At 41.8% G+C, this 22,762-nt stretch overlaps 1 protein-coding gene across 4 annotated transcripts in view; it reads right to left on the bottom strand.

Moving 5' to 3' along the window:
* LOC125307926 (dipeptidyl aminopeptidase-like protein 6) overlaps nt 1–22,762 on the bottom strand; it is a 120,156-nt gene that overhangs the window by 26,142 nt on the left and 71,252 nt on the right. For all 4 annotated transcript variants that reach the window (XM_048264074.1, XM_048264066.1, XM_048264060.1 and 1 more), the window contains 6 exons: nt 7,422–7,536; nt 5,023–5,121; nt 1,267–1,361; nt 1,025–1,099; nt 844–896; nt 206–287 (listed from right to left, as the gene is read on the bottom strand). In XM_048264074.1, coding sequence (XP_048120031.1) covers nt 206–287; nt 844–896; nt 1,025–1,099; nt 1,267–1,361; nt 5,023–5,121; nt 7,422–7,536 — 519 coding nt within the window. The remainder of the gene's footprint in view (nt 1–205; nt 288–843; nt 897–1,024; nt 1,100–1,266; nt 1,362–5,022; nt 5,122–7,421; nt 7,537–22,762) is intronic.

Here is a 22,762-nt window from a genome sequence, read left to right as displayed (position 1 = left end):
TCCTATAAATCGCACCTTTAAAAGGTGTTTAACCCTTAAAGGAGTACAAATGAACATTCTAAAGAATATCTGGGTTCATTGAATTCAACATAGAATTTTAGAACCTTCAATTGTTGCGGAACTTAGAACGTTCAAAAACCTACACCTTTAAGGGTTAAAAGTGTGTTAAAGGTGGTTTAGTTTGTGCTGAAAATGGGGGACTCACCAGCTGCTGGTCCTTGGGACCCCACCCTGCATACTGCAGTTTGCTGTTGTGCACTTCTGATGGGTTCAGGGGATGGACGTCTCTGGAGGAGCACAAACAAATCAGTCTTTCCTCCTCCGTCTCATTCACATTCATTCTTTATGAATACGTATGAGGAAGGCTCTGTGTGAAATGGAATAAATCTGCTTTTTAAGACATTTGGTGGCATAAAGGCATTGAGGCATCAAAACAATTTAAATATCTATATAATATCGTCCATTTAAATGAAAGTCCAAACACACAGTGGAAGCCTTTGAGGCAAACTATTCTATTCAATATAAGGCTCTTCAGGGACATTGATTGTAGACTTGATGGTTTGTGGACAGGCTATTTTAAATTCCACCAGGGGGCAGTGTAAGTAAAATTGTCATTGCTTTTAGAGTAAAGGAGTGCAGTGACTATTACAGGAAAGGAGGACTATCAATTGTCATGTTTTTAGTAATGAAATTTACTGATAAAAGACAAAAAACATATCCTCAAAACATGTTGACTAAGCAAGACATAGCACATACAGGCATTACTAATCAACAAATACATGGTGGAATAAGACCCACTGGAAGTCTGTATCGAACACTACTGGGTTGTAGCTGGCTACTTACGGGGTGGACAGGCTACAGATGATGTAGTCAGCCTTGTGGGAGTGCCGATAGATCTGAAAAGATACAGAGGAGAACATTGCACTATGTAACAGTGCACTACTATTGCACACCTTTAAGTATCTACTAGAAAATATAAAACATAAAGTAGTAAAAATAGTATGAAATAAAGAAAGAAACTCACAGGCTCAATGTTTAAGGCCAACAACACATATGTCAGGTCAGGGGACACCTGGTACTGGCTTGCTGAATGTCTCTTCTACAAAGCGAAAAAAAACCCACAAATGTCATAGTTTTATCATTTCAAATTTCAAGTTATTTTCACATAGTAATCTGTGGTTTGACTGTAATTTGTCTGAACATGGTCACAACAGCAGAAACAGACCCACAGCCCAGAGCAACAGACACAGTGTCACGGTAACTCACAAACATGCTGCTCTCCACCAACACATCTGTCCTGTTGGTCTCCACGTTGAGTTTGACCAGGTCCCCAGATCGCGTGCGGTACAGCACCTCATTGTCTGCGACAGAAACAGTAGCCAGGTGATGAATGACTCATTCATCATTTTAGCATAAACTTCAACATCCGTCTCAGGGCTTTTGCCAACATTTGAATTTCATTCTACGTTTGGTCTTCTTCAGCCAGGAAGAATAGCAATACTTTTCTCCTTGAGAGCAAGACCAGCATATTGTTTGTCAAAACTTTGTAAAGAAAAAAGAAAAGAAAGTCTTTGGTGTTCAATTAAACACATTTATAACATTTACAATGAATGTGAACAATAGACTTTAATGAGCAGTAGGCTTTAACGGACTTCTGTCATTTTCATAAACACAAAAAAGACTCCATACTGGTTTCTCTATCAGAATGCAATTGACAACCATTCACTGTTCTAAAAGCAACTGTTTCTGTGGCCTTGTGGTTCAGTCATTTGATATTTACTATGGCAAGCGTACAGTACCCAGAGTACACTATGCAGTGCCTCCTTTAGAAATCTTCCACTGTGTTCCAGGAAGCATTTCAGTTAGTTGCATTGTTTGGAACAACTTGCCAAGGGCACTTTGCCAGAGCGTGCAATGAGTTGTCTGTCTTTTAATAATATGCACAACTGAATATTCATCCATTTCAGGACTACAGCGCCTGTTTAAACACACAAATGCAGCTGCTACTCTTATTCATTTGGGCTGGGAGATGCCCCAGCCTGGGCGGCCGACACACGGGGAAGAGATGGCACCACGGAGAATAGTCAAGATGAGGGACGGCTTTAAATGGGTGATCAAGGCCGCGCTGTGGGAGGGAGTGGGCGAGAGGAATGGGGCTGTGTCCCAGGGGCCCACTTCGCCTTAAATCGCCACGGCGCCTGGCATCCACAAGAGAATTTTAGAATCAGCATAGCTGGGCCACACTTTTAAATTTGCATTTTTCTTACAGTCTTTTTCTAATGAGACTGTTTCTGTTTCTAAATGTCTTTTTTTAAATGCATTTGTTGCTATTGTTCACAAGCAGTGACAGTGACAGTGTTCTTCATACACAGTTGAAATGGCACCTCTGTCAGGTCCTGCACTCTGTTCTAGTATGCAGTATGCAATAACCCCCACGCCAAATTAACAATTCCTAGCGCAACTCACATTTCAGCAAATCACCCACCGACCTAATGATATAATAATGGACATACAGCACAGTTATTTACGGTGGCAGTCCATTATAATCACCAACTCCATAATCCAATACACACAAAGCAAAGAGCCAGTGGACTACTGTCAACGCACTGGAGGTAGATCTAATGCTCTTCTGGTCTCTACTCTCATCGTCTTTCGTGTTACCGACATTTTTAATACACTTTTTCTTTGTTAATTTACTCTTTATTTGTTTTCACCAATATTTAGTTTGACCAAGTATTTTTTTCACCTTATTACTAACCTTCTAGTCTGGACAACATCTGTTTGGCTGACATCTTAAATTGACTGAGGCTTTTGTGATTAAGAAATTGTTTAATGTTGATTTTTTTTTTAAATGCACAGCTACTGAAAGTAAAGATGATGGTGGACCAAGAGGGGGACCAGAAATGACAAATCACCAGTAGGGTGCAGAATAATATCCACCGCAAGACCAATATGCAAGGTCTGTTTTTGCCATTTGGACATGGTTAATGCAATCATACATGTAAAACTGGTCTACCTTTCAGTAGACCCAGGCACACTTGGTATACAGACCACACAAAAAGTATTAATAGAGCACATTGACAAACTCACTACATTTGCTAATGACTTTCTGAGACATGGGCATGCTAATCTGGAAACAGTCAATGCTAATGGCACATGCTAATGGGGGTTACATGAGGCCTTGCCCAGCTCTTGTGAGGCACTGCTGGGTATGTTTAGAGGCAGGAAGCTCTTGCGGTTAATTATCTTGACCCATCTGCTTTGGAGATTGTCCTTTGGCCTGCACAAACTTGACTGGTGCCAGACATTTCCTCTGACTTTTTAAGCAGCTTATTAACTTGCACATAATTATATTTTCTCAGGCATCATTTTGGTGGAGCAATGACAGTGTTTTGTTTTTATTTGTTGTAATAGAAATAACCCTCAAGGTATATGAAATTAATTTAATGTAATTGATATTTACATGATCTCTAAAAAAATACATGATCTGCCAATTTCCATGATTTGTAAATGCCTTGGCTTATAAGTTATAGATAACTAGTCTACTAGTGTCAATCATTAGGTGCTCTTGCATAGTAGTGAGTAACCCCCCTTTCTCATTCCAACAACACTTGCAAGAGCTGTCTCCTGTTCTGTTGTTGTACAATTAGAGAAGACAAAGACATCAGAGAGTTTCTCTCGGAACAGAACCACCCACTCCAGGGTTGAAGGTCCCCATCTGTGTGTTTAATTTATTTTCAATCAGCTTTAAGTCAGGGGACTAGGACAGTCACGGCCCCTCTAGAGCACAGGCCCTCAACAGAAAATTAACAACAGGGGTTGAGCTCTTTTCTGCATAGGGGCAATTCCACGGAAAATTGACTTTTTGTCACATCCATAACGCCAGTGAAATGCCTTGCCATTTGTATGATGTGAATGATAACATTCCTTTTTTGTGCATTTTTTCTCATGTACATTCTTCAGCCAAAAATAGCAAATGCTCAAATTTCATGTAATCATTCACATCATACCATACCATCATATTTTATTGGCGTTATGGATGTTACAAAAAATTTAATTTTTCATGGAATTGCCCATAGCCATATTTGTAACAAAACTATCTTTTATACTATGTAATGCATTAATACCAATGCATACCAACTAACGCTAATCTAATGAAGTGAGCAAAACATTAAGCTCATTTAATGTCACGTAACACCATGTCACACACAAGCATGGTGGGTGAGTGTTCAGACGAAGAAGTTCTTAGTGCATGAATTTCTTTAAAGTGACACTGTTTCCATGAGACTTGATTGGCTGCCTTGTACATAATAGCCCCCAGCGACTTCCACCTAAATCTCCAACACAAAGTGGTAACGTTTCATTTGGAGGAGGGCAGTGATGACAGGGATGGTTTGCGTCATAGTTAGTGTTTGTTCAGGTTCACCTGTTTTTTAGTGGTCATTTCAAAGTCTGATTTGCATTGCATATGCATATGAAGGATTAAAGAACCATGTTTCCGGTTCATAGCTTTGTTATGCACCAAACTAGCCTTATTCAACAAAGCTAAAGTAAAAACGATTTACCATTCTATGTCAATAGTCAATCTCTATGCTTCTCTAGATGTTAAATAAAATGCTACCAATAACTGACTCCTGCTACATTGTACTGTGCGTGTCAATAAATTAGCAAATATTCACAAACAGAATACTAGAAGTGAGCACACAGAGACTGTACAGTCTGTTCTAGTTTTTGATTGCAAGAGTGAAAAGGAGAGCGACGAAAATAAAAGATATAGAAAAGAGAGAGTCTCTGCATGGAGCTTCTGCTTCTTAAAGCCACATTTAAAGGAGGATTTATGCTCGAGGTGCTTCAGAAATACCTGCCTGAGATCGGCGATGAGAATTTTAATGGTGTCAAATGGCACAATCTCTCCTCAGACGAGTGCGGGCTGATAAGTGGAGGGCTGAGCACTCAGGAAGACTGCGCTCCGCTTAAGGAGGAGACGAGGAAGGAAAGGTCGCCTAATCCACAGGCACTCACCGGTAAGCCACGTGGCCTCGGAATCGTGGATTTCAAGGTCTTTGCTGAAGACGTGGTCCACGGTTATCTTCTTCTTCAGCGCCAGGCTGTCATCCACATCTACAGGTGAGAAGGAAGTACATTAACAGTGCTGGGTCAGCCTGACTTTCTAAGCTCATATGGCTTAATGACAAAGCAGATAATAATAATATGGATTGTATTGGATTCTTGGGTCAAAGAAACATCATTAGTACTGTGTAGCACTATATCTGCAGACAGCAGGTCTCCCCACCTACGTTATGAAAACTGAAATAACTCACTAAATGTCTTAATCTTAAAAAAATAACTCCTGACTTAAGAAGCGTAAAATGCATAAAATAAATCACACATCAAACATCTTCAGACTTCTATGCAAGGGCAGCATGTCACATGGTGCAGTAATGGAATTTCGAAGAAGACAGACAGACAGACAGACAGACGGACACAGACACGGACACACACACACATACAATACATGCACAAATACGCCACCATCTCTCTTTTGTCTGTGATAGAAAATGACTGCAAATACCAGTTCAAAAGGAAAAGAGGATAGGCACCATGTGAGGCTCACTCCTCTCTAGGCTGACTATCGATCTGCCTGCATCGATCCAAATCAGCAAGGACTTTTACAGGGTTTAAGGCCTCAAGCTCCCAACCCAGCCCAGTGCAATTGGCTGACACTGCCAAGGGGCACTAGGTCTGGCAAGCCCATGACAGCGATCAAGAGAGAGAGAAAGAGAGAATTCAGCCCTACAGAGCCAGGTCAAAAAAATGAATTACAAGTTGAAGACAGTGGGCTCTGCATCAGTCTAATTCTATAAAAAACCTGCTGTGTTCCAAATGGAGTTTTGGAGCTACTTCATTACAGGGCGAGTGGGCTGAGATCTGCATAAATCACATAGAGAAAAGTGAAATCATGATTGCTTTACAATTTCATATCTAAGCAGCTAATTGGGAAAACCTGGCAAATGAACAAGAGAGAAAAACACTCAAACAGACTGCAGAAGCATTTCTGATGTAGTGCCAGTTTAAAGAATGACCAGATCAGCTGTGGTTTCATAATGTACACTAAATGAAACTGCACCGTCATTATCTACATTAAAGTCATATTAGCCCCTCAGAAGAACTTGAATAATAACCCATCATCCTCTCTGCAATACCATTGGCTCAAAACTGGATGTGTGTGTGTGTGTGTGTGTGTGTGTGTGTGTGTGTGTGTGTGTGTGTGTGTGTGTGTGTGTGTGAAAGACAGAGTGACAGGATTTCTGCTAGTATTTTTCCTTAACTCACAAAAACACTGCTGAGTGAATGTGTAAGCATGTCTGTGTGTGCATGCTTGTGTTTTTAATTGTGTGCTCTCTCTATACTGATATTTCATGCCCACATGTTCCAATCTAGCGCTCTGAGCTAAGGCTCCTGTAGTGTGTCCCTTCCTGTGTGTTTGTACGCTTCATATCTGTATCTGTGACCAAAGGCCTAGATTCTCTTGCCACATGTTAGTCTATTATCTGTGATGCCACACTACTAGACAGGGCAAAACCCAGAACGATCTGATTAAGGTCACTACCAAACATTTCTCAATTGATTCTATAGTACTTTTTCGCGTAAAATCCATTTCTGCTTGGGACATTTTTATATCACGCATAGTTAATGAGATAATTTGCATGTTTGAATACATTAACAAATATTAATGCATAATAAAGAAATGTACTGATAATATGGCTGTAAATAGATAAGTTAATGGCTTTAGGCCCAAATAATATTCAAACTGTATTAAATATAACAAATGATCATACAAAAGTATGTTTTTAGATAGGATATTGCAGTTACATTATGCAAATTATGTAATTTTTTACCTTTTTCGTTCATGTGCGACTTCACCTTTACAAGAACATCATAGCAAAGCGATTATGAATGTTTTTACTTAATTAGTGTAAATATACACTATGTATATTTACACTAATGTACTCAAATAATGTATTCAAATATGCAAATTATCTCATTAACTATGCGTGATATAAAAATGTCCCAAGCAGAAATGGATTCTACGCGAAAAAGTACTATAGAATCAATAGAGAAAAGTTTGGTAGTGACCTTAATCAGATCGTTCTGGGTTTTGCCCTGTCTAGTAGATACATGTTGTTCTTCCCTCATTTTTGCCCTCATCCTTCCCTGACGCTCCCGTCCCTGACACAAACACTTGAAATGTCACTCTCATAATCTGTGGGCATTGTGGGCTGATGTAATGAGCACAGTGCAACTTCAGTGTCGCTACCTGAAGTTGCACTGTGCTCACTGTGCTCACGTGTGTGTGTGTGTGTGTGTGTGTGTGTGTGTGTGTGTGTGTGTGCATGTGCGTGTGTGTGTGTAGGCCCTACTCGGGGTCAGCAGGATGACCGAGGTGACGATGAGCGAACAGATGAAGAGGATGACCAGCAAGGCGATGGCGATCCCCTTCCAGTTCCTCTGAGGCGCATTGCTCCCCACCAGCTCCTGACAAACACACAAACACACAACAGACTGTCATCAGCGTGCCCTGGTTTTGGCCATAAAATCATGTGTCATGTATAAAACACCACATCTTTGTTTTGGGGAAACTGAGGACATCCAACGTGCAGAATTTACTCCTCATTTTTAAATGAGGAGTAAACTGAGGTTCGTACCAGTCTGATACATGGCTACATTCTGCATCATTTCTGTACCTGGAAGCTGATTGTGATTTGACAGACATGGCACATTCACAGTTTTACAGGCCATGAAATATTACAAACTGATTGCTCAGCTGAGTGGATCTAGCCTGATGGCATGCTGTGGTGCACATTGTAGTTCACACCTCCATGCGGCACAAATTAAACTGTCAACACCAAGCATTCATACACAAGAATGGTTTTATCTACAGTAACTGTTCTTACAGCAGGATGCTTTAGAGAATGTTAGATTTTTTGGTAACAAATCTCTTATGAACAATGAGGGATTATTCATGAGACTCTTATGAACAATCACCTACTCTAATATTCTGATGACTCAATGCAATCACAATAAAACAACGTTAATTCCTTTTTTTGTGTGTAATTAAATTGAATATTTACCAGTACCCTTCTCCCATATGATTATGGGTATCTGTAAGACTAGGTTCAACCATATGCTGTTATGACCATAACCTCTGTAGCTCTAATAGCACAAGACACAAATGCCTCTGTACTTTCTATAAACAGACATGTTAATAGGAGGACTGATAAACAAGACAGCATATTTTCCATGGAACAAGAAGCACCCCTTTTAGGGACTGCTATTTGCACCTCCAGGTAGCCCACGAGGAGATATTGGTGCTTCTGGAGATGAAACATCAACCCTGATAAAACCACTTTGCCAGGTTGTTCAGGCGGAGGCAACATAATGCAACATTGCCCCGGTATACTCAGTATAAGTGAAACAGAAATGTCACAAACATGGGAACATTATTCTCACCATACAAGCTTACTGAGGAGTTATGCATTTTTCCTCTCTGAGAAGACTGCAAAAAAGTCTAAAAACAAAAAACAATACTGGCTGGGTAAACATTTTTCTTTCGGCCTCCGTCCCAACATATACACCTGTTGTTAAGGAACAGCCTGTGATCACACGGACTGTTAGGGAGTGGTGAGGAAGTGACTGAAACACTTCAAGGGTGTTTTGAGGCTACAGATTGGGATGTACTCTGTGAGCCCCATGGTGATGACATCAATTCCATGACTGATTGCATAACTGTGTACATCAATTTCTGTGTGGATAACATTGTGCCTACCAGGACAGTGCAGTGCTTCCCTAACAACAAGCCATGGATAACCAGGGACCTAAAGGAGGTGCTTAACAGAAAGAAGAGGGCCTTTAGGGATGGGAACAGAGAGCTACTGAGGAGTGTGCAGAAGGAACTGAAAATTATTATTATTATAACCTTTATTTAACCAGGTTAGTCTCATTGAGATATAAAATCTCTTTTTCAAGAGAGACCTGGCCAAGATAGCAGAACAAATAGTTACACATCACAATCACAAAACAAACACAAAAGAGGCAAGACAACTCAAGTGCATTCCAGATTAATTAAAAGTACCATTAATTAAAAATACCATTAATTAAAATAAAGCTAAGGGAGAGCAAAGAGGCATATAGGAGGACGCTGGAGAATAAACTCCAGCAAAACAACATGAAGGATGTGTGGTTGGGAATGAAGACCATCACTGGGTTCAAAGCGAAAGGGGCCTAGGCTGAGGGAAACCTGAACAGAGCCAACGAGCTGAATGTGTTTTTTAACAGGTTCAGCACAGGACCCCCTGCTTCCCCCTCCCACTCAACTCCACCACCCCTTCAGCTACATCCTCACACCTCCTCGACCCTCTCGATCACCACCATTGACTGCAACACAGCGCCATTAGCAACCTCCCCTGCATCAGGAAATACAGGGCCCTCCCCTACCTCCCCCATCAGCCTGTATGTTTACAGGAGCCAGGTAAAGAGGCAGCTGGAGAGTCTGTGTCAGAACAAAGCTGCAGGCCCAGATGGCATAAGCCCCAGGGTCCTGAAGACCTGTGCAGAACAGCTATGCGAGATTCTACAGTGCCTATTCAACACCAGCCTGTGTCAGAGGAAGGTTACAGTGCTGTGGAAAACATCATGCCTTGTTCCAGTACCCAAGAAGTCTTCTCCATCAGTCCTCAATGATTACAGACCAGTGGCATTAACATCACACTGCATGAAAGTGCTGGAGAGATTGGTGTTGGCACACCTCAGACCTCAGGTGACCACCTCAATGGACCCACTGCAATTTGCCTACCAACTTGAGGTTGGTGTTGAAGATGCCATCATCCATCTGCTTCAGCGAGCCCACAACCACCTGGATGAAGCTGGTAGTGCGGTGAGAATAATGTTCTTCAACTTCTCCAGTGCCTTCAACACCATATAACCTGTTTTGCTAAGAGAGAAGCTACAAAGGATGCAGGTGGAGACATCCATAACATCATGGATTGTTGATTACCTGACGGAAAGACCACAGTTTGTACGGATGGGAGGATGTGTGTCCAAGAAGGTGGTTAGCAGCACAGGAGCACCGCAGGGGACTGTTCTCTCTCCTTTCCTCTTCACATTATACACCTCGGACTTTCAGTACAACTCTGCAACCTGTCATCTGCAGAAATACTCTGATGACTCTGCAGTTGTAGGGTGTGTGAAGGATGGGGAGGATACTGAGTATAGATAACTGGTGAACAGCTTTGTGGCGTGGTGTGGAAACAACCACGTACTCCTAAATGTGGCCAAGACCAAAGAGATGGTAGTGGACTTTAGGAGGGCTAGGACAAAGTTGAACACGGTCTCCATCATGGGGGAAGAGGTGGAGGTAGTGGAAAACTACAAATATCTGGGAGTACATCTGGATAACAAACTGGACTGGAAGTGCACAACACTGAGGCTGTTTATAGGAAGGGACAGGGCAGACTATACTTCTTGAGGAAGATAAGGTACCATTTTCTTTGCAGCCATCTGCTGGGGTACCAGTATCAGGGCAAATGACACCAAAAAACTCAACAAGTTGATTAAAAGAGCTGGCTCTGTAATTGGAAGTACACTTGAACCCCTAGAGTTAGTTGTTGAGAGAAGGATGTTGCAAAAGCTCCTTAACATTATGGACAACACCTCACATCCACTGAACAAACTACTGGTCAAACAACAGAGTGTTTTCAGCTGGAGGTTGCTCCAACTTTGCTGTAACAAGGACCATTATAGAAAATCATTCCTGCCCACTGCCATAACTATTTACAACAACTCCCCTTTGTGCCGTGAGAGAAAATCTTATGCCGAGAGACAATGCAGTTTACAACCTCTTTAACAGAGACTATATCCAATTGTATTTATTTTTTAACTTGTATGTATGTTTATGTGTGATATATGTTTATATTATTTATTGCTGCTGTAACACCATAATTTCCCTCTGGGGATGAATAAAGTAATCTATCTATCTATCTATCTATCTATCTATCTATCTATCTATCTAACTATCTATCGATCTATCTATCTATCTAAATATTTAATCTAGGAGAGAGAGGATAAGACATAACTCTCTAATCACACAGATGGAAACACGCACACTAAGCATGCATAACAAGCTTCAGATCAACAGGTTCTTTGCAGGAGAAGATTGAATGTCCCATTTAAACACCATCTTGTCAACGAGACATGCAATGTCTTAGAGGGCAAGCTAATGGGGGGCAGAGAAAGGCTACTGGAGGAGGGGGTCAGCCCCTGGGACCTGCTCATCTAGTAGGAGGCACAGAACTGTGCTCTTTGCTATTTTAGGGCAAAATCAGTTCGGAGCCAGAGCAGCCCGGGAGAAGTCAAGTGGGATTTAACGATGATAAAGTGAGTAGTCTGCAGTCTGATTTCCTCACACTTGTCAGAAAAGGGGGCTGGTAGAATGTCTGTGACAGAGGAACACAAACACGCTTGTCGCACCCTTTTCACTCCGAGCACAGCAGTAGACATGCTCATTTCCAACATTTGTTGTCAAACTGTTGATTACTGTGTAATATCACAAACAAGACTATACCTCAAAGTATAATCACAAGTATAAAACCAAAAGAAAACAGGAAACATACCACAAAAGAGTCCTGTAGAGTAAAACCAGCAGTGTCGAAAAGAAGTGAGGGACATACTGTAGCCTACTTTAGGCTTTCATTCACGCTATTTTGACCAGATGGCACTGGACAGACATGGACCAATCATCTTAAACACCGAACCAGCCCGTCATCAATCTCAGGTCTCCCGATCTCCACACATCATAGCATTATCTAAACTTGAGTTCTGTCATCATAGCATTATCTAAACTTGTGTTCTGTCATTGAACACAACAATGCATGTCCCCTGGCAGTGCAGTGCCCACCTCCTGTGACAGCGACCCTGACAGTGTTCTGTGCTTTCCAGAAGCAGAGTATTACATTTCTAAATGCATGCAAGCACAAGGACACTATCATTACCAAACAATAACTAGTGCTTACAAAGTGCCCTGGGAGGGGATGCAGACATCAATGGTTCTCCTATCCTGGTCACACATAAACCAGTCATTCATAGACCTGGACTAATGCTTTAAAAAACACATAACCCATAAATATCACAGTTATTTCAGCCTATTTATTTTCTGTCTGGTCTCCAGTGCACACACACACACACACACACACACACTGTGCCTGTTTTAATTGGCTGGCCAACCCGATTCTTTGAGCACTGCTTGCACTGGGTGCTGGGGAGGCAGACATCATGAAGCAGGATAATGCCAGTTCACCTTAGACGACCACCACGAGGGCTGGACACAGGGGGGGCCTGGAGTCTGATCAGTCTGCTTACCCCTGTGAGGCTCGTATGCAAGGTTGGATACAGACCACACTTAATTGGCACTGCAGTTATCGACAGGCTTCTGAGCTTTCAGTGTGCAGAGTGGCATTTCGATGCGTCTCTCCCATAGACTGTAAAAAATAGTCTCTCCGCGGCCATCTTAACCCTTAAAGGAGTACCGTCACACCGGTCGGTGTGACGGGAATGTTGAGAAATGAACATTCTAAAGAATATCTGGGTTCATTGAATTCAACATAGAATTTTAGAACCTTCAATTGTTGCGGAACTTGCAACATGCGTGGATGTGTGTGCATCAATGAGCTGTAATAAACAAGGCTTGTTGTCTGAGGTGTCTGCGGATGTTAGCTTGTGGATGGAGAGAAAATAATAAAACAAGAAAAGAGAAACATTGATTCAAATGGAAAAAAGTCTAGAAAGTATTTGATTTCTTTATTTAAGCTTGTCATCAACAGCTATACATCCGTTCTGTTTTGAAATGCACTGGCTTATATTCGATGCCTGTTTATCCACTTCAAGGTGACTTCAGAAAAGAGGTTTATGTCCGCATTCGAGACAGTGATGGAGGGGCCTAACAACTTTAATCGTGCCATTAAATAGGATCATTAGGTCCTCTGTACGTGATGGGCTCATTAATGGAATTCAGCATAGGCTTCAGCAGAGATCACACTGCTATCCTCCACGCTGTTATGTTGTCATTACAAGTTTAGCTGTATAGCCCAAAATACATTGTCTCTATTATCATTTATTATCAGAAAGTCGAGATTTGGACTTGGACTCGACTACAACACTGATTAATGTTATGTCATATTTAAGTATATAAGTATATATACTCTTTTGATCCCGTGAGGGAAATTTGGTCTCTGCATTTATCCCAATCCGTCAATTAGTGAAACACACTCAGCACACAGTTAACACACACTAATTCCGATGCAGTGAGCTGCCTGCTACAGTGGCGCGTGGGGAGCAGTGAGGGGTTAGGTGCCTTGATCAAGGACACTTCAGTCGTTCCTACTGGTCGGGGTTTGAACCACTAACCAGTAAGCCACGGCTGCCCCCCCTTAAATGTCTTAAAGTTCTGTAGTGGATTTTGAAATGCACTGTAGCACGCAGGCCATTTTGATGTGATGTTTTTCCTTCACCTCTATGATGTTTGAATGAATCAACGCTTCATTTAACTCCATTTCCACCAAAACAGCTATGAAATCCATAATCATGAGCTGAGAACAGCCTTCAGAGTAACAGGCTTTTCTACAGCTCATCATCCACGCTTGGATGAGTACTCATGTTTTTCCTGTTCGTGAAGAACTTCATCCATCCTGTGCATAACATCAGCCACGTTAAATTAACACTGAAAGCAACACACACAAAAAATGGTGTTTGGGGAATTAAATATATTTCAGGGAGAGGATCATATGCCATATGACATGCTGCCAAGTAAGTAGTTTAGGCTGAAATGGGGAACATATGCCTTGCCAGCCACATAGAAAAGACTCCAGTCTCAAAGCAGCTCGTGAATAGCCACACAAGCCCCCTGTAGTTTGATATGTTGGCAGAGCAGACAACAAATATGTTCATATGGGTAAACTGTTTGAATTGTTAAATTGTAGAAATGCTGACAAAGAATTTCACAGAGAAATCGGGATCCCAGACACACAAGCATGAGGCCCTTTTTAACATAAGATGATGCTGCAGATGCACAGAACAAATATTCAAAACAAACCAAACAAAACTAGTTCACTCCAATCTATGTACATATCTAACATTTGATCTAACTAGATAACTAAGCTACTGACTTAAAGGTGCCCTGCCACACAAAACCGTTTTTTACTTGCATTTTTTGAAATATGTTAGGTCCATATGTGTTTGTGTAATGTTGTGATTGTAAAAATGAACTGTTACCTCCTCTGTCAGCTCTAGCCATTGAAAATAAATAAGTGGAGAAATCAGGCCAATTAAATAAACTGGTCAGTCTGACGTGGTATTGACTGAGCTCATTACTATTCATGAGCTCGTCCAGTTGAGACCGCACCCACAGAATTTATCTAAGTGACAGTTTTCGTAGGCAAGGATGGCTGAACGTCAATGGGCTTGTGCGCTATGCACATGTTGCCCAAGAACCCAGAGTTGAGGATCAAATGGCTTCAGTTTATTTTTTGGAACAATGCCGCAACACTATAATTCGAAATTAGTTCTCTGTTGATCACATTTTGAAGAGAGTGACTTCAACAACTTTGGTGAGTTCAGCAGAGGCTTCACAAAAAGGTTGCTGTTGAAGCCTGGAATCGATCTGGAACCGGCGTTCTACAGTATACATTATCCCGCTTATTACATGGCTACTTGCCAAAACGAAACAATAAACTCCCCATGATATGACTCTTTAGCCTACATAGCCTAGGCTATAACTGAGAAACAAATAGTTCGCAACAACACACACTGAACTTTTTTAACAAACATTCTTTAGAACTAGCCTTACTAGGACTGGCCTTATATCTTAAACGAGCTGGTGAAAGGGCATTATAAGAAACATTTAGACTCAGCAACCTTAAAGTGACAATGAATGCACCATTTTTAGTTAAACAGTATAACGTTTGCAGCATTTGTTAATAATTTATTATTTAAAACCAGTAATAGGCCTAGTATAACTATGAATTATAGGCATTTAACATTAATCAAAATGTTAACTTTTTGTGTGTGTGTGTGTGTGTGGGGGGGGTGAATGTCCTGGATTTTCACAAATCAAATGTGGCAACCCTACTTTCTATACCACGGTAGAATAGCTTGAAACAAGGTAACCAAGGCATTTTTTTTCATGGAGTCCATGGTAGAACTTCTTTAAAGGTGCCGGGCATTAAATTTCACATTCAACAAAGTATACTACCTCATATGATTGGGCTATAATATGCCAAAAACAAATTTCCCTGAGAGGGCATTATGTTTTTTAAGTGCTGTTTTTGTTTTTCTTTGAAAACTGTTTGCTGTGCCTGGGGGATGTGGCCTCCCTGTGCACATCATAATGAAATTCTCTCTCCACACAATGCTTTAGATCTCAAATGAGCCAGTTGTTTCTGTTAAGTTTCTGTGGCAACTGGAGGGAACATGGCTGAAGGTATAATAAGCACCTGCCCCTTACCAGCTGCTGTGTAGTCTTCACTCAATGTCCCTCGGCATTCTCTTTACACCACCCCACCCCCACCCTGCACACACACGCACACACACGCACACACACATGCGCGCACACGCACACACACACGCACACACACACACGCGCGCACGCATGCACACACAAACTCACACACACACTTTAGTGTACCATTGCCTGGCATGACACTGCTATTAGTTAACTTCAATTGTTTACCATTATTTCTGAAAAAAGCACACCATACTGCCTCTTCTCTCAGACAACAAAAGATGTTCTTGCTTGTTCCCTTTCAGGTGAGCACTCCGGTACATCAGAGTAAACAACGCTGGCAGAGGAAGATGGGCATATTTACAGGCTGTTGTGATTTGAGATGATGAGGAAGGAAAGCAAGAGACAATAGAAGCACTGAGAAACCATAAGGACCTGAGCTTCCTCTGGGAAGATAAATCCTTTTGATTCTATTTTGAAGGCTTCCTCTTCATCCACTCATCTTGAGGTAAATTATTCAAGTATTTTTTTGGAGGATGGAGCACATGGCTTACCATGATTTGAACGTGACAGTTTGGTAGCAGCTGAGATAACGAAATAATCAAAATAAAGGTTGCATACATCAGAACAGTATATTTCCTTGCCTCTAAACATATCTAGTGGATATATGAATAGGCCTGTTCCGTCCAATCTTCTTTGATCCCACATCAGTATGCCTTTCAGCAAATGCACTGCACCCCACATCCATATCACCCCAGACAAAGAAGCCCATATCCCTTCACTGCAAAAAGTTTCTTGCCTAAAATTTAGTCCTTCTGAACTCCCCCCCCCCCAGTTCGACGCCCTTTAATCTGCTGAACCTTCAGCTCGTTTCCAAATATAAAAAAACTCTCTGCAACTCAACATTGGCCTGCCTGCCTCAGCTGCCTGTGAGGGGGAGTTGTGCTGGATTACTGTTCACTGCAAAGTGACCAAGGATGAGTGCAACTAACTAAAAATCAACTACTGCTCAAACTTAAAGGAGAACTCCGGTGATTCTTCACATTTTTGACATTTCTCAACGTCACCAAGTACTGTCGGTATGAACAAAACTGAAACAATCGGTTTTACCTAGCTCGAGTTGCTGCAGCAATAGTGCTACACACTGGGAGCATGAACATGGCTGCCTTAGCTGGCTGCAGCAACTCGAGCTAGGACCAAAGTCCTTTTAGGCAAGTACCCCCACTCGGCGGCCATATTGCAGCGCTTTTTGGGCACTTATCGAGCATCTATTTCGGCAGAAATGCGTGTGCATAAGGCTTCACGACACCAATCTTGCTCCAGCGGCGAGATCACAACAGATGATTGGCACAATGTCTTCACAGCACACCACATGATTGGCTCAATGTATTCACAACACACCACATGATTGGCTCAATGTATTCACATGTCGACGTTTTGCTGCGGAAGGGTTGTGATATGTGTAGACTAGGGCTGTCAAAATAACTGATACATTTCGATTAATTAATTTGAGAAAAATAACTGATTAAAAAAAATAATGCAGATTAATCGATTCCGTATGACTTTTGACCCCGAGCCGTTGTAGTCAGTAACCATTAGACTGTAAAATGAAGGAGAGAGAAGAAAATGTGCTGCCTAGATCATTGATTGGAACATTTACTTTAAAAAAACGGCCTGATGTGTTGATAAAAATGAAGTATTGATTAAAATAAAGTCCTCTGCAATGTCTGCAGCAAGGAATTTGCATATCACCGGAGTTCATCAACTCTAAAGTCGCACATCAATTCAAAGAAATAGTGTTGACATTGAGGAGAGTGTTAATTTCTTTTTATTGTGTTCCCACAGGTTATATCTGTGACCTGAAATACCTTGTATGTGAAAAACAACTTCTTCCCGAAGCACTTTTGAATTTATTTCCTCAGCATATTAGGTCATATCATAGATTATTATGGCCATTATTAAAATAATAATAAAAGAGTTTTTGAACTTTGATGCCACTAATGCTGATTATTCAATGATTCATTTGAATTTAAATATTTAAAATACTTTCACAGCAAAAAATATACGCGATTAATTTACATTAATTAATCACAGAGTATGCAATTAATTAGATTTTTTTTTTTTAATCGATTGACAGCCCTAGTGTAGACAACTGCGTTACAAACTAACCCCATGCATTACTATGGAAGATTTTTTGAGTGCTGTATCTCCTCATTAGAAAGTCTCTAGTAAAAGTCATTGTTCTGGTACCCCCCCCCCCCCACCCCCCACACACACACACAAAAAAAAAAGTAACTAAGTAACTTTTACTTAAAGTGCATTTTAAATGAACTACTTTTGTAGCTTGAGTAGCTACAATATTTTCATACTTGTTCCACCTCTGATCATTCATTAAGCCTATCGGAAAATCCTGACAGGTCAAACTGGACGCGAACCCGATGCAAAACCAAAACGAGAAAAAACTCTAAAAATTATGTCTTTTTTAACCAATTTGTTGACCTCTACCGTTTCATGGCTTCTGCAGAGAAATCGCCACACACACTGAACTTGAATCAAGCATTCTTCAGGACGCAGCTGATCAACCCGTCTACTTTCACTTTCAATGAAATCCACTAGTGAACGGACTAGGCTACTTGCGGCGTTATATTCGGAAAGATGTGAGCACAAAACCCGTCGTCATTGTCAGCGCCTAACAATGGTCTGTGTTATACAGAAATATAGCCTACCTCTGACCGAACCCCCCCCCCCGCATGTTCATTGGACTTGGACTTGAGCAAAACAAACGTATGTACAAGAAAATGCCACAGTAGAACACAACAACTCATGCACTTCCACCAATGGGTGGACCTGGGAGCTTGAATGAGTCTTGATGAAGGCACACCACCTCCAGCTGAACCTCTCAAAGACTGAACTGCTGGTCCTTCCAGCAACCATACACCATGACATCAACATCAAATTTGACTCCCTGTCTGTTTCACCTACCAGGACTGCAAGAAATCTAGGAGTTGTTTTCGACAACCAACTAACCTTCTCAGATCATGTTGCCTCAATCGCCTGGTCATACCGTTTCGCACTCTACAACATATGAAAAATCAGGACTTACTTGACTCAAGATGCTACCCAACTTCTGGTTCAGGCAATAGTGATCTCATGACTTGACTACTGCAACGCCCTCCTGACAGGTCTCCCAGCCTGCGCAGTGAAACCCCTTCAGATGATCCAGAATGCAGCGGCGCGCCTGATCTACTACCAACCCAAAAGGGCACATGTTACCCCGCTGCTCATCCAGCTACACTGGCTACCTATGGCGGCCCACATCAAATTCAAGGCTCTAACGCTTGCCTACAAAGTAGTCTCCAGTTCTGCTCCCACCTACTTGAATGCCCTCATACAGACATACGCTACCTCCAGACCGCTGCGCTTCTCAGACGAACGACGTCTAGCTCTACCACCGGTACGCTCAGGCCAATCCAAACTTTTCTTATCTGGTGTTCCTCGTTGGTGGAACACACTGACAGTTTCTTACAAGGGCAGGGACATCCCTCTCCATTTTCAAAAAACTCCTGAAGACCCAGCTCTTTAGAGAACATCTCCTCTCATAGCACCACTTACAACAAGTCTTGCTGATCCTAGCACTTACCAGCCGTCTGGTACTGAACTGACACTCAACTATTTAAAAACAGCACTCACTGATGCACTTATTCTTACTGTACTCTACCGTTTTTAAATTGTCCTAATGGGTGGATGGGAGGAAGAGGATAGAGAGAGGGTAGCAGTGACAAGGTTGGGGTTGATCGGAGGAAAGGAGGGATGAGAGGGAGGAGAGGAAACCTTCCTCTCAGCAGTTTCTGTTAGGGTGACACTTGGAGTGGGGAGGCAAAGAAGTGACCTGATGCCTCGATTGTATTCTTGGGATTTGGCTGAATGGGAAGGTGAGCTGTATATTTTACAACTAACTTCTAAATATAAGGAGACTGATTATGACTGATGACTGATGACTGACAACCGAGTCGATTAAAAAAAAAAAAAGAACTGCCATGTTTTGTTATAAACAAATTCATCGCAGTATCTGGGGTATTTTTTCTGTCAGCAGCCCATTAATAAATGAAGGGCATTAACTGCTAAATTAAGAATGCATGCCAGCTAAGGATCGGGTTCAGACCGATAGGAGCATCTGTCTGCTTCTGTTTCAACTGAAAGCCCTCCCTTGGAAACTTGGATTCCTTGCCTCTGGAGCCGTGAAGGACGTGAATATGGGCTATTAGTGCCTTTTGTAACAAAGAACAACCACCGCCAATATGCCTTGTGCAGATCAGACAACACAAGAACATAAAAAGGGTCAACTAACCACTTGATACTTGGCCCTTGGTGAAAATGTAACTTTAACCTCAAACAGTAACCTTTAAACAGTAATTTCACTCAGTGTTTTCACAAAAAGGACAAACATTTCTAGATGCCTCTTTTCAGTTTTATACGCCAGACCAAACAGCCTGATATATATACATATACAAGCTATGTTTGCAGTCAAGGAAAGTTGTTTTTGCACTCCAGTCCAAAATTGTGTTCTCTGTCATTAGCTGTCAATTGATATTCAGTGGACAGAACCTTACTGTTTACCTGAGGCCCTTCAGCTGGGACCACAGACCAAGCCGACAGTCGAATGCCTGACCTGCCAATGACCATATGTATCTCCAATCGGTGTGGAGTGTGCAGCTCCACCAACACCGATGGACCTCCATCGACTAATTAGAAATAGATATATCATGCACTTCGTCTTTAGTGAGCAAGAGCTGTTTGGAAATGTGCACAAATTTGGACAGTGCACAGGTTTTTAAGGCCAGATTTTTGTTGGAAAAGAATGAAGTTTCTATCAGCACTTTTATGAGCATAAATGGACTAGGGGGGGGGGGCTTGTTGTTACATTAAAGGGACACCAGGCAAGCCTGATGCTTTTTCTCTACAAAACTCCCCCTAGCTCGGTCTGAAGCTCTTTTCCTTTTCTTTGCGTCTTCCGTCAAGGGTTTTCGCTGCTTCTTCGCCGGCTCTGCCATTATACACACGTTTGCCACAATCTAGTGTTTCGTTAGCCTGCCTCTGTGCTGTAAACTGATCCTGCTTCGGTCGGCGGGTAGGATACACCGAACTTGCAAGTGTGATATTCTTTCTACAGGCAGTAGGGGCGGGCGAGAGAGCCTTCATTCGCCCCGTAATGAGTCATTTAACCATATACCGACTTACGAAGATGATTAATTAACATGAAAACGTTGCCTGGTGTCCCTTTAAAATGTTTTATTCACCAATAGAACATCAGCAATTTATCCTAGCAGTTTGTAGGTGATGTGGTGCACTTTTCCCACAAGCACCCCAGCAAAGACCTTTTCAAGTGATGCTACTGTATTTCCCATTTAAATCCCCTTGAATCCTAAAGTATATAGTGACATGGACAAAGACATAGATACACAGAGCACATGGAATCTAGCAGAATAATGCATTGTAATGCACAAGACAAGACATTTGTTCTCTTGCTACAAAGGAAGGGGAGCTATTGTTGCAACAGCCTGAAAGTTACAGACTTAAGTTAACGACATTTGGCATTGTTCTGCTCACTGTTTGGCTGCTGCTAACTTGCCTATTAAATCATTTAAACCTCTGCCGTTTCCTTTTGAGCGCTACACCCTCTGAATTAATTATTAAATATCCAGTTTCACTTCTGCTGTTCTGTCGCCATATTGCTGCAGCAGGTTTTCTCTCGAGTGGTCACTTGTCGGCCCTATCATAATAGCTTTGAAAACACACACTTAATGTGTACATGAGGCTCCCCAAATTGGCCATTACAGTCACACCACAACTATAATTCTGTGTGTTTGTCTCCCTGTCTATCTACACATCTTTAAACCCTTGAAATGCATGAAAGTATCTTTAAAAAGTGTGTGTGTACACCACACCTGTGTTTGTATGTGTGTGCCTGTGTTTAAGTGACAGAGACAGACCGAGAGACAGAGAAACTGCTATCCCCTATTCTGTCCACTTACGTGACGCTTGAAATCACAGAAAGAGAGACTGATAGTGAAACCTCCAGGCCCTGGCCCATAGAAACCCTACATTGAAACACTATAGGGTGCACACACACATGCTTCTATTGTGCAACCAAGTGCCATGGCAAAGGGCTGTGGGTGTCAACAAAGGAGACAAATTGCTGTAACTTATCAGTCATCATTATACACAGATGCATGCAGGCACACATGCACGCAAGCACACATTTATAGCCAAAAACGCTGCCAGTATTTTCCCTCATAAGATGGATGCAAATAGATTCTTGCTACATGCAAAACGCAAAAAAAGGCTTATGTATTTTTACTGCTATTGAATCACCAACACCCCAGAGAGAGCACACAATGAATTGACAAATCTCATATCTTTATCCATCTGCTCGAGGTGACAGCTGCATCTTATGTTTACTATTGTTTACAGGTGATCAAATTAATTCATAAACTATGTATCTATGTATGTGAGCAGTGTATTAATGATGTCCCTCCCACAGACACAGTGTCTAAAAATACATGACCCTGCTTGCGTATCAGAAATTACACACTTAATCAATTGAGTCAAATGAAGGTCAAAATGGTTATGAGGATTCACACGGATCATTTAGCTATCCTGTTCCACTACTCTAGCCTGGGGGACAGAGGGATCTGGGAACACTTTTGGATTTTCTATGGCAGATCTGTCTGGCCACTCTCCCGGTGCCAGTGATTTCCATTCCCAGGAAAAATTCACAAGCGCTTATCCGGCATGGGGCAAGCCTTATACAATGGCAGCCGGAGGAGGGCGGTTGGCACCACTTTTGTACACAACCAATGGCTGCACTGATGGTGTCAGTATTCAACAATATGTGTATTTTCGTTGAAAACTTTTTTACAATTTACAAAGATGTGTTTTGCTGTGCCGCCAAAAAGATTTGTTGAGAAAGAAATCGAGACGCTCCTAACAGGATTCAGACTACTACCTAGCACTCCTGAAGTTTGAGACATTTCTAACAGGATTCAGACTACTACCTAGCACTACTGAAGTTTGAGACATTCCTAACAGGATTCAGACTACTACCTAGCACTACTGACGTTTGAGACGCTCCTAACAGGATTCAGACTACTACCTAGCACTACTGACGTTGCCATCCATGAAGCTGGCACGGCATGCTTTGTTCTGACCTGA

This window comes from Alosa alosa, chromosome 1 (assembly GCF_017589495.1).
Source record: "Alosa alosa isolate M-15738 ecotype Scorff River chromosome 1, AALO_Geno_1.1, whole genome shotgun sequence".
Taxonomy (NCBI): Eukaryota; Metazoa; Chordata; class Actinopteri; order Clupeiformes; family Clupeidae; genus Alosa; species Alosa alosa.
Note: the sequence above shows the minus strand (reverse complement) of the source record. Positions and strands in the feature narration are given on the sequence as shown.